At 48.6% G+C, this 12,347-nt stretch overlaps 1 protein-coding gene across 1 annotated transcript in view; it reads right to left on the bottom strand.

The window, feature by feature from the left end:
* The window catches only part of dnhd1 (dynein heavy chain domain 1), a 106,995-nt gene that overhangs the window by 73,205 nt on the left and 21,443 nt on the right, over window positions 1-12,347 (bottom strand). The window contains exons 12-15 of the mRNA XM_079553016.1: window positions 5,107-5,255; window positions 1,721-1,846; window positions 1,371-1,647; window positions 1,184-1,311 (exon numbers count right to left, since the gene is read on the bottom strand). Coding sequence (XP_079409142.1) covers window positions 1,184-1,311; window positions 1,371-1,647; window positions 1,721-1,846; window positions 5,107-5,255 — 680 coding nt within the window. The remainder of the gene's footprint in view (window positions 1-1,183; window positions 1,312-1,370; window positions 1,648-1,720; window positions 1,847-5,106; window positions 5,256-12,347) is intronic.

Genomic DNA, 12,347 nt, shown 5'->3' with positions numbered 1-12,347 from the left:
GGTCTGTGCATCATCAAGGCCCAGCGCAGAACCAGACGCTGAAATAAGTGTTCTTGTCACCGGTTTTAATCCTGGGTGTTTCGGTAACAGAAACACTGATGTGTCTTTGTAAAAGTCTGCTGTGGCTCCGGTTCACAACACATGAAGCTAATCCTCCATGATGACTCTGTTTACATCTTAGGGCTGGACACTGCGGGGAGGGGGTTCTGCTGAGGAGCAGTGGTTGGTTACTCGGCTGGTGACGAAAGGTCGGAGGCGTATCCTGGAGGTCGAGGGCGTTTCCTGAAGGAATCAGGCGTTTTATCCCTAAAATGGCTGCCATCAGAGTTTCTACAGATTACTCGAAAATACGTGAATGTGCTAAGGCAACACTTCAGGCATGTTTTTAATGAGGGAATGACTTAATAACATGATGTAAAGCTTGAAAAAGTCCATTTTGCATAATACCCCCCCTTTAAAGGAGAAAGGAAACTGGCGCGATACTGAAGTTGTTGGTCGTAGCGTGCGCCGTGCGGTGAGAAATGGATTTTCTCGCTAAAGCAAAGCTCATAAACAAAGCTGAGAGTTAGCGCTCGCATCACCAATGAATAAAAGGCTTGTTGTCATCGTTCAGTGTTCCTTATCAATACGTCATTTCTGGAAAAAAAGTTGGTTAAAATGAGTGAATTACTTTTGGGAAACTTTTACCTGCTGCAGCTGAACCTGAGATTGCAAGGTTTACAGTTCTGATCAGTGACATCTGTCACTCAAATACAGAGACAGAAGAAAAAAAAATTCAGCCTCTTGTGGTTCGTTTATTGCAGTAGTCAGCCAATACTGATATTGATAAACCTCGCAGCACTATTTAAAATGCAAGGAAAGTACAACATTATCATTACGTCCTGACGCCGGTCTTGACCCACTGCACACAAGCTGTGTGTAACAACATGGAGAAAACAGGATGTGGCTCTGGTTCATTATTAGGCCCAAACACCATCAGAGCGGGTGAAGGAGCTCTTAATCGTGTAAAGTGCACTCGCGTTAGCATCCGACATGTGCACAATGTTTGTGGCTTGGGTTTGGAAAGTGCTTTGGATCAGCCCCGGAGATCGTTAGATGGTTTAATATAGTCATTTCATGACTGCAAACAGTAATGGAATAATGGACAAGGAAAAGAGTGCTATTGATTGGTCCATAACATTACCTCTGTGAAAAGCATGTGTTGGCAGTCTTCTCTCCAGGCGTTACATGAAGCCAGTGCCTCCCACAGCTGTGTCCTGGCTTTGACCTGCTGTATCTGTCGGCTCAGTCCGCTCAGGTCTTTGGGCATCTCTGCTCACACGGCACTTCAGTTACTACACGTTTGGACAGACGGATGAATAAGGTTGTACCTTGAAGGCTGTTGCAGTTGTCCCTCAGCTGCTCCAGCCTGGCCCAGCGTGTCTGCACATGTGTGTACATGACCCGGAGTGCGGGGGCCATGTCTGAAGCCTTCTGCTCTGGATCCAGGTAGGTTCCCTGGGAAAGCTGGGACACCATTTGAGTGAGATCAGAGAAGGCAAAGGAGAAGATAATGTCCAGTGTTTGGCAGTGGACAGGCAGGCCCTGGCACACAGCCATCTCCGCGCCCTTCAAGAGCAGCAGGAAGTTGTTCCATGAGCTTTCCACCTGCACAGAAGTCCACATGACCTTAAGGATGACTTAAACAAGTGATGTGATCGGTAATGAGCAATCACCTGACCTGGTCACTGCGCGTACGCTCCTCCTCACTCAGCTCTCTGTAGTGGGTCACGAGGAGCTCTTGGAGGGAGTGAGTGGAGTCAAGTCTCTGGTACATCTCAGCCCAGAGGGAGAACCACTGCTTCACCTGCTCACAGCAGAGTTAGCTTTGATCATCTACAGTGGGTAACTTTTCCACATTTTGGCATACTATGGACCATAAACATAAATATATTTGATTGAAAATTTATGTGAAAGACACACACTAAGTGACACACAAGCATGAAGTGGAATGAAATTTATACAGGATTTTGAAAATGTTTATAAATAAAAAACTGAAAACTGGGATGTTTTAGGGGGATAAAGGTACTGAGAAGTATAAAGCTGGGTTAGGTTATAAAAAGATTTCCAAAGCTTTAAACATCTCTCAAAGTACAGTTAAATACACCATCCAGGACCCAAATCTGGCCTTATGGCAGAGTGGCATTTTTAAAAGAAAACCATGAGGTCCCGTTTTCTGTTTGCCAGAAACCACCATGTGGCTGCCATAAGGCCAGATTTGTGCAGTGTACGACTATTAGTTGTTCTGTGTACAGTTTGCCCCACCTGAGCAGTAGCTCTCTGCAGTTCATCCAGGGTCATCATAGGCTTCTTGGTTGCAGCTGTGGTCAGTGCTGTCCTTGTTCAGTCAGTGAGTTTCGGCCGGGTCTTGGTAGGTTTGCAGTGATGTCAGACTCTTTCCATTCCTGGATGGTGTATTTAACTGTACACCGAGAGATGTTTTTATAACCTAACCCAGCTTTATACTTCTCAATAACTTTATCCTGGACCTGTCTGGTGTGTTTTTGGACTTCATGATGCTTCTGCCCCACAATAGTCTCTGAACAGGATATCGTCACAGAGCAGCTGTATTTGAACTGACATTAGATTACACACAGGTAGACTCTTTTTACACTGCGTTCTAAATTATTATGCAAATTGTATTTTTGTGCCAAAAAGATTTTTTTTTTAAGTTTTTTTTTTTTATGATATTGTGTCTTGGGGCTCTTTGAATCACTGACATTAATCTCAGAGACCTGGGATGATTAGTTTTCAGGTTAAGCCCAGTTAAGGGAAAAACTACTAAGAAAAGACGTTCCATTTTATTAAGCAGATCATCATTTTCAAGCAAAAAGGGAAAGAAAAAAGATCTCTCTGCTGATGAAAAGCGTGAAATAGTTAAATGCCTTGGTCTAGGTATGAAAACCTTCGATATTTCATGAAAGATTAAGCTTATTCATAGTACATAGTGGATGATTCAGACACACACGGGTTTGTGCAGATAAAGGCACAATATGGACGGTTTCTGTCAGACAAACACATCAGAGAGACAAGGACCCTCCAGAGGCTGCAGTTGCGCATAAACCTTCTATCCGGGCCTCCCCTATACTGTTAGTTGAATGATGATGAACAGAAACGGCTGCAGTGGCTCAGAAATACGTGAGGACTCATTTTCAAACAGTCTTGTTCACTGATGAGGCCGTGTTAACCCTGGATGGTCAGATGGATGGAGTAGTGGATGGTTGGTGAATGGCCACAATGTCCCAACAAGGCTGTGACGTCAGTAAGGAGGGGGCGGAGTCATGTTTTCGGCCAGAATCATGGTGAGAGAGCTGGTCGGCCCCATTAGGCCCTTTTAGGCTCCCTGAAGGTGTGAAAATGACCTTTGAAATAAATGTGGAGTTTCTGATTGACCACTGTCTTCTATGCTACAAAAAGAAGAGCCGTGCTTTCCCAACAAGATCATCTTCATGCATGACAACGCACCATGTCCTGCTGTAAAGAAAACCTCTGCATCACTGGCTGCTATGGGCATAAAAGGAGAGAAACTCATGATGTGGACCCCATCCTCCCCTGACCTTTAACCCTATTGAGAACCTTTGGAGCATCAACAAGCAAAACATCTATGAGGGTGGGAGGCAGTTTTCATCCAAACAGCAGCTCTGGGAGGCTATTCTAACATCCTGCAAAGAAATCCAAGCAGAAACTGTCCAAACACTCACAAGTTTATTGGATTTAAGAATTTTGAAGCTGCTCAAAGAAGGGCTCCTATGGTAAAATATAACTTGACCTGTTAATATTTTTTTGATTGAAATAGCTTTTGATTTCAGTAAATATGACTAACTAATGCTGCAAATTCAACAAATGACCATTTTCAGTTAATTACAAGCTTTAAAATGTATTGAAACGATGAGTTGCATAATAATGTGAAACAGTAGATTTTGAGGTTTTTACTATATTTATTTTTGAAAAAAAAAACTGTTGGGAGATTTTTTCAACCACATTTAAATGATCCTCTACCAGTTAAAGACTTGAAAATTATGCTGACTCTCATTTGAGTTGACAGTTTAGAAAATCTTAGAAAAATGTCATTTGCATAATAATGGTAAATTGTCTCAACTTATATAGCGCTTTCCCACCTACATTAGGCACTCAAAGCACTTTACAGCAAGGATCCAATCACCATTCATACTCTCATTCATACGCCAATGCACACAGACACTGGGGGCAATGTGGGTAAAGTGTCTTGCCCAAGGACACAATGACAGTGTGCACTTTCAGGAGGAGGGATAATTTGGAACACAGTGTAGTCACTAGGTCAACATGTGGTAATTCAGAAATCTGGTTGCACTAAAAGTTAAAGGGGGGCCGATTCTTATGCAACCCGCTGTAAACCCAGAGAGAACCATTGCTTCACCTGCTCACAGCAGAGTTAGCTTTAAGCTATATCCAAACAGAGACAAAACCGCGTTTATAGAGAACGTTTTAATAGAGAAACTTCTCTATAAAAACGTTCTCTATAAACACGGAGCCAGCTCAGTAAATGTGTGTGTCCACATGAAGCCAGTCATGTGTGCGCTGCGATTCATCTGCCAGGCCTGTGTGTGGCGCTGTGACTCAACCACAGATAATAGAACAATTCTGTATATAGCACGTGTGCTGTAAACGTTTTGGAAAGTAAAGAGTAACACCGTGGTGAAAATGAAACTGTTTCAGGGATCTACCGAAGGTATGAGGAGTTGGATTGCACAGGACTAAAACAGAAAAACTTTTGCTGTCAGTCCAAAAACACACACTGATTGGAGGCTAACTGTGTTTTTCTACTTGTCACATGTGGCTCGCCACCTTTGGGCAGAGAAGCAAAATAAAACTCATTCTAAGGTCAGAACACGCAGACAATGAATCGACAAAAGACAAAGGGTAGCAGTACATGAGGGAACAGGTGAAACACAGGGAAGTCAAAGAGAAAACAGACATGCCAAAGTAAAACACAGAGGACGTGATTAGAGGCAAAGACAAGAAAACGAGTGGATCGTGACACAACTGCTGCAAATGAAGCAGATGGTTGGCCGGTGAAAAACTGTGTACCTTCAGAGCGAACTGTGGGAAGTTCTGGCCCGTGAGGTGAAGGTCCGCATTAGGCCTCCGCAGCTCGGAGATGAGGCTCTCGGAACACACTTGGACTTGTTCCACCAGCTGCTTTAAAATCCCTTCATCGATTAACTTAAGCTGGTGTTCTGGAAGAAAAATATGCGTCCGGTCAAGGCTATTTTAGTTTACACAATTTGAAAAAGGGCCAAATCTCAGCATCACCATGTTGTGCAGTGTAAAGGGGTTTATGAGCCGCAATTACCAGCACAATATGAACTTAGGACTGGGGATGTACGATGTTGCCGGGGTTTCATGTTTGGTATTTGTCGCGAGTTGTGGGGTCCTGCACTGCAGAACCCAGTGGCAGAACATGGCAAAATACTCCGCAAGAGGAACAAATCATCAGCGCCATCAGTAAGCATCTTGCAATGCAATCAAAAAGCTGACAGTAAAACACAGAAGACGTTGCGTTTAGTCCTGAGCAGAGCCGGTGCTGGCCCTTCTGGGGCCTTAAGCAAAAATCCACACGGGGGCCCTACAGTAGCGTCCCATGGCTATTCGACTAAGAGAGAATCCATTTATGGTCAAAACAGTTCCACTGTTCTAGGGCAGAAACAGAACATACAGACCTCAATTCAGGCCCTGCCCCCTGTGTGAGGACCACTAACCACAAACCACTGTGAGACTGGTATTTAGGACGACTACTACACTGCGTTCCAAATTATTATGCAAATTGGATTTTTGTGTCAAAAAGGTAAAAAAAAAAAACAATAATAATGAAACTCATGGATGGTATCGTGTCTTAGGGCTCTATGAATCACTGACATTAATCTCAGAGACCTGGGATGATTAGTTTTCAGGTTAAGCCCAGTTAAGGGAAAAACTACTAAAAAAGGGTGTTCCACTTTATTATGCAGATCATCATTTTCAAGCAATATGGAAAAGAAAAATGGACTTTCTGCTGATGAAAAGCGTGAAATAGTTGAATGCCTTGGTCTAGGTATGAAAACCTTTGGTATTTCATGAAAGATTAAGTGTAATCATCGTATTGATAAGAGTTCTTTTTCTAACTTCGTTCGGTGTTTCACTATGGGAATCGCCTCGGGCGTGACCATCCACGGAAGCTCCAATGGCACCACGTCTGTCTATGACAGACAGGATGACTGTACCTTGGGCTACGCCCCTTCTCCTAGGTACAGCCAGCCTCCTCCTTCAGTAAACATTCTCGCTTTCTTCCCGCGTGGAAGCCACATCTTTCTAGCTCCCTCAGCGCTTTTCTTGCCAGCAAGCTAGCTACTGTTTAACTGTTCACAGACGAGCCGTAAAGGACATCGTTGACGAGCACAGTTGCCGGCATTGGCTCGTTTACGCTGAGTAAGTTCTCACGGACTTGATACCGCTATTACACGGTTAGTTTGTGCAGCGACCGCGTCGAGGCGAGCTGCTTGTTAGGCTGCTTGTATTAGTTTACTACGCACCGCTAACCGTATAGCTTATAATAAGCCAAGTTAGTTAGCATTTATTTGTCGACTAACTTAGCCTTTGCATTCGGCTACCGTCAAGGCAGCTTCTTGCGGGTGACATTTACTTGTTGCCCGCTCTTTTGATCGGTTGACATTAATTTGTGGACTGATTCGATAGTGCGGTGTTCTGCTAACGCGTTACAGCGAGCAGGCTTCCTGGACCCGGCTACGGTTTGAAACCCGTGTCCCGGCTTCTCCAGTCGTGTTTACTTCACGACACGACTAGCACTGCACTTATACCTGGTCTTTTTTCCCGGTTTTAGGCATTATGTCCTCGGCTCCTACCCCCGCCAAAGGGTCGGACCCGAAGTCCAAGGAGGTTGCATCCCGCCCTTGCCCCGCGTCGTGCGGGGCTACCATTTCAGGGAGGGACCCTCACCCGATGTGCATCGCTTGTATGGGCGCTAAACACGCTCAGACAGCGCTGGCGGACCGTGACTCTTGCCATCACTGTACATCAATGCCGGAGAAAATACTGGAAAGGAGACTTAAGAGTGGCGGTGGCTAACTCTCAGGACCCGTGCCTGGCAGAGGCCACCGCTAAGCCCACAGCCGATACCCATCAGCGAGCTGCCACTAGCTGGGGCAGCGCGCTGGATGTATCAGACGCTATGCCGCCACTGTTTGAGGACCTCCTCGACATGGATCCAGGCAGTGAGGACGCAGAGTGCGATGCTGCCTCTGACCTCCTCGAGGCTGTGGATATGGAGGATGTGGAGGAGGACTCCACATTTCCACTGTCCCAATCCAGACCCCCGAGTGCGTCAGAAACGACGTCCCCTGTGGACAGCAGTTTGTACGAAGTGTGCAAACGCGCCGCCACCAGGCTCAACATACCCTGGCCCGTGGCTGTAGACGCAGAAGGAGGGATAAGGGACCTCTATGATGGCAAGCGGCTCCCACCGGCCCAAGCACCTCCAAAGCAGCTCCTTCCTGCTGTACCTGCATGCATGAAGGAGATGAGCCGGTTCTGGTCCAGCCCACTTAAGAGCAAGCTCCCAGTCCAGGGCTACTCAAAGCTGGAAGTACATGGGATGAAGGAGCTGGGGTTGGCCAAACCCCCAGCGGTGGAGCCTTCATTGGCATATCACCTACACCCTAATCGCCGTGCCATCTCAGCCTCAGCTAACATCTCCCTGCCTAACAAGATGGAGAGGGTCACATCCTCCATCTTTCAGCGGACGTACAAATACGCCGCTCAGTCGGTGTGTGTACTGAACACAGTGTCTCTGCTCTCCGCTTACCAGGGGGAAATACTTGAGGAAATGGGCCAGCAGTTGGACTCGGGGGCACCCAACCCTCATTTTGCGCTCAGCTCGAGGGGCAGTCCAGGGCTGCGGCCACGTGATGGGACTGGCTGTGGCAGGTGAGCGAGGTCTATGGCTAAACCACTCAGGACTGACCGACACACAGAAGGCTGACGTCATGGACGCGACCTATGACCCCACCAAGGGTCTGTTTGGGCCAGCACTGGACAAAATGAAGGAGACAAGCACCCTCCGTAAGCAGGAGGGCGAAGCCTTCAACTTGTGCCTGCCCCGCAAGCAGCCTTCCCGTCCTGCACAAACTCAGCGACCAGGTGTCATGGCAGCAACCGGTAACAAGGGCTACAGAGTTGGCCCTAAGCAGCAAAAACCGGCTGGACAGCAGAACGAACAGCAGCGGTCAGGAAATCCCAAACCATGGGGCAAGCACTCTTTTGCAGCAGCAGCGGCTAAAAACCGCTCCTCACACCCCGGGGAGGGCAAGAAGAAGCGCACAACCTAACAGATATGTCTTCTCTCAGCGCCCCTCCATGCAAAAGACAGAGAGTGTCCTTGGACCCCAGCCCCAGTTCAGAGGCCCTGTGCAGTTTGCCAGGCGTCCTCTCCTGTTCACTCACCCCGCATATGTTGCAGGAGGTGAGTCGGGGGCAATGTCAAAGTCACAAAGCACATTTTTCAAAAATAAAGCTTTCACACTCGCATCCAGGCCATGGGCTAAGGGCGAGTTTGGTTCAAAAAATAAGAACTCAATCAAATTTGAAAACTCTCCGGCTTACGCCACAAGAGGGAGCTCACGCTCCTTCTTATGCAGACGTCGAGACTCCTTTCAGGGGAGTGACGTCACCGAGCATTTGCATGGGGCCGCTCACTGCCCAGCTGGAGCAGTGGCGCGCATGCGCAGTTCATCCATGGATTCTTTCCATTATATCTCGAGGATACAGGCTTCAGTTTGCAATAAAACCGCCCACTTTCAACGGGGTTCTGCCTTCAGTGGCGAAAGGGGATGCAGCTCTTGTCCTAGCGGACGAGATCACATCTCTACTGAGCAAACAAGCAATACGAGCTGTTCCACACAGCGAGTGTCAGCAGGGGTTTTACTCCCGCTATTTCCTCGTCCCGAAGAAGGGGTCCTCAGCCTTACGTCCCATTCTCGATCTCCGCGTATTAAACAAACACACACAGATTTACGTTCAGAATGCTCACTCACAAAGTGCTCTGCCGCTCGATACGCAGAGAGGATTGGTTTACCACAATCGATCTGTCGGATGCGTATTTTCACATTCCAATACACCCCGCGCACAGGAAATATCTGCGGTTTGCGCACGGAGGGACAGCTTACGAATATCAAGTCATTCCGTTCGGGCTGTCATTAGCTCCGAGGGTGTTCAGCAAATGTGTGGAGTCCGCACTGGCTCCTCTTCGGAGCAGCGGGATCAGGATCTATTCGTACATCGACGATTACCTGGTGTGCTCCGCCTCACGCGAGCGCGCACTCACGGACACGCACACTGTCGTCTGTCATCTCACTGCTCTTGGGTTCAGAATAAACCGGACGAAGAGTCGGTTAGAACCCGCGCAGAATACAGAGTATCTGGGTTTGAGCATAAACTCCCTCTCATTCAGAGTGACTCTTACGGCTCAGAGGCTCTGCTCTCTCAGCCAGTGTCTCTCATTGTTTCGCCAGGGCGCACGGGTCACGTTCAGAACATGCCTCCGCCTAGCTGGTCTTATGGCGTCAGTAATATCTGTCGTTCATTTGGGTCTGTTAATGATGAGAGATTTTCAGCGTTGGGTCGCAGCGTTACGTCTGTGCCCCCGCCGACACCTTTACCGCAGGGTGGAAGTGGACAAGCGCTGCGTAATGGCGCTTCGCCCATGGCAGGACACTCACGCTCTGGCTGCGGGAGTCCCACTGGGCACAGTGTACGCAAGGGTTACCCTGACAACGGACGCCTCCTTGTCAGGGTGGGGAGCCACCCTGTCCGGCAGGACGGTGAACGGGACATGGGGTCCGCATATGGCTCTGTTACACATCAACATGTTGGAGCTTTGGGCTGTTTTCCTTGCTCTGAAACACTTCCTACAGTATATTCAGGGTCAGCATGTCCTTGTAAAAACGGACAATGCAACTGTTGTCGCGTATATTAACCGCCAGGGCGGCACACGCTCTCTGCAGCTACACAGGCTGGCACAGAAATTGATTCTGTGGAGCAGCACCAGGCTGCTGTCTCTCCGGGCAACACACCTGCCAGGTGTCCTGAACAGGGGGGCGGACTTGCTGTCGCGGGGCAATCCCCTATACGGCGAGTGGGTTCTCCACCCTCAAGTGGTGGAGCAGCTCTGGCAGATGTACGGCCAGGCCGACGTAGATCTATTCGCCTCGCAGGAAAACGCAAAGTGTCCGCTGTACTTCTCCATGACGGACGTGGGCGCACCCCTCGGGATGGACGCTCTAGCCCACCCATGGCCGGACGTCCTGCTCTATGCTTTTCCACCGATCAGTTTAATCCCACCCACCCTGGCTCGGGTGAGGGAGCAGGGGTTTTCACTCATCTTGATTGCCCCGCGGTGGACGTCCAAACCCTGGATGGCGGAAATAATGCAGCTCCTTCGGGGACAGCCTTGGCCCCTCCCTGTGAGGAGGGACCTCCTATCTCAGGCGGGCGGAGAAATTTATCATCCTCACCCAGACCGAGTAGCTCTCTGGGCTTGGCCCGTGAAAGGTGGAACTTAAATGCTGCCGGTCTCCCTGCACATGTTATTGATACTATTCAGTGTGCCAGGGCCACTTCCACTCGGTCTTTGTATGACTGTAAGTGGCGCGTATTTGAGGAGTGGTGTGCGGCAAGGCAGACCATTCCTTTTCAATGCTCTGTGGCTGACGTCTTGTGTTTTCTGCAAGAGTTAGTCGAGAAGCGCAGAGCGTTTTCGACTGTCAAGGTCTATTTGGCCGCAATTTCGGCCTGTCATGTTGGTTTTGGGGACAAATCAGTCGGCCAACACCCTCTGATATGTCGCTTCATGAAAGGAGCGCGCCGCAAACTTCCAGTGGTTAAACCCCTGGTACCCCTTTGGGATCTGGTGGTTGTGCTAGACGCACTTTGCCAGCATCCTTTTGAGCCCTTGGAGGCTGTTGACATGAAGTATGTTGCTTTCAAGACAGTGTTGCTTCTGGCTTTGACCTCAGCAAAGCGTGTGAGCGAACTGCAGGCCTTATCTATTAGTCCTGCATGTCTACAGTTTGCCCCTGGTCTTTCTAGAGTCCGCTTACGTCCTAATCCAGCCTTCGTGCCGAAGGTATTGGACTCTGCATTTAGCTCCTCCACGGTCGAGCTTGAGGCTTTTCATCCTCCGCCTTTTTCCTCTGGAGAGGAGCGGCGGCTTAATACTTTGTGCCCAGTGCGGGCACTACATGAGTATGTGTCCAGGACAGCTGGCTTCCGCAAGGCTAACCAGTTGTTTGTGTCCTGGGCCACTCCCCATAAAGGGAAGCATGTGTCCAGTCAGAGACTTTCTCACTGGATTGTTGAAGCCATTTCGTTGGCTTATACCTGTAGAGGCCTACAACCTCCACAAGGGTTGAGGGCTCACTCCACAAGGGGTATGGCTACCTCATGGGCCCTGTTCAGAGGTATCTCTGTTCAAGATATATGTGCTGCAGCAAGCTGGGCGTCACCACACACTTTTGTGCGGTTTTACAGATTGGACGTCTCTGGTCCCTCTTTGGCCCAGGCAGTCTTGCAGCCAAGGGTTGCTGGTTCCTTTTGAGGTCACCGTTGTGACCTGCTGCTTCAGGAGCTTTATTTGCAATCCGGGAGTAGGCCATATCTCCCATAGTGAAACACCGAACGAAGTTAGAAAAAGAACTTAAGGTTACTCACGTAACCCCGGTTCTTTGATAACAGAGTGAGGTGTTTCACCTTCATTGCCCTCCTTGCAAGGCGGTCAGAAATTGCTTTAGAATGTTTACTGAAGGAGGAGGCTGGCTGTACCTAGGAGAAGGGGCGTAGCCCAAGGTACAGTCATCCTGTCTGTCATAGACAGACGTGGTGCCATTGGAGCTTCCGTGGATGGTCACGCCCGAGGCGATTCCCATAGTGAAACACCTCACTCTGTTATCAAAGAACCGGGGTTACGTGAGTAACCTTAAGATTTGTGGATGATTCAGAGCACACTCCGTTTTGTGCAGATAAAGGCACAATATGGACGGTTTCTGCCAGACAAACACATCAGATTAAGAGAACAGATGCTACAAAGCAGCAGACAGGTATTTGAAGCTGCTGGTGCCTCTGGAGTCTCCCAAACATCAAGGTGTAGGACCCTCCAGAGGCTGCAGTTGTGCATAAACATTCTATCCGGGCCTCCCCTAAACTGTTCATTGAAGCTGATGAACAGAAACGGCTGCAGTGGCTCAGAAATATATGAGGACTCATTTTCAAACAGTCTTGTT

Source organism: Gobius niger (genome assembly GCF_951799975.1).
Source record: "Gobius niger genome assembly, chromosome: 3".
NCBI lineage: Eukaryota > Metazoa > Chordata > Actinopteri > Gobiiformes > Gobiidae > Gobius > Gobius niger.
The sequence above is the reverse complement of the archived record's forward strand: the minus strand, read 5'-3'. Positions and strand labels throughout refer to the sequence as shown.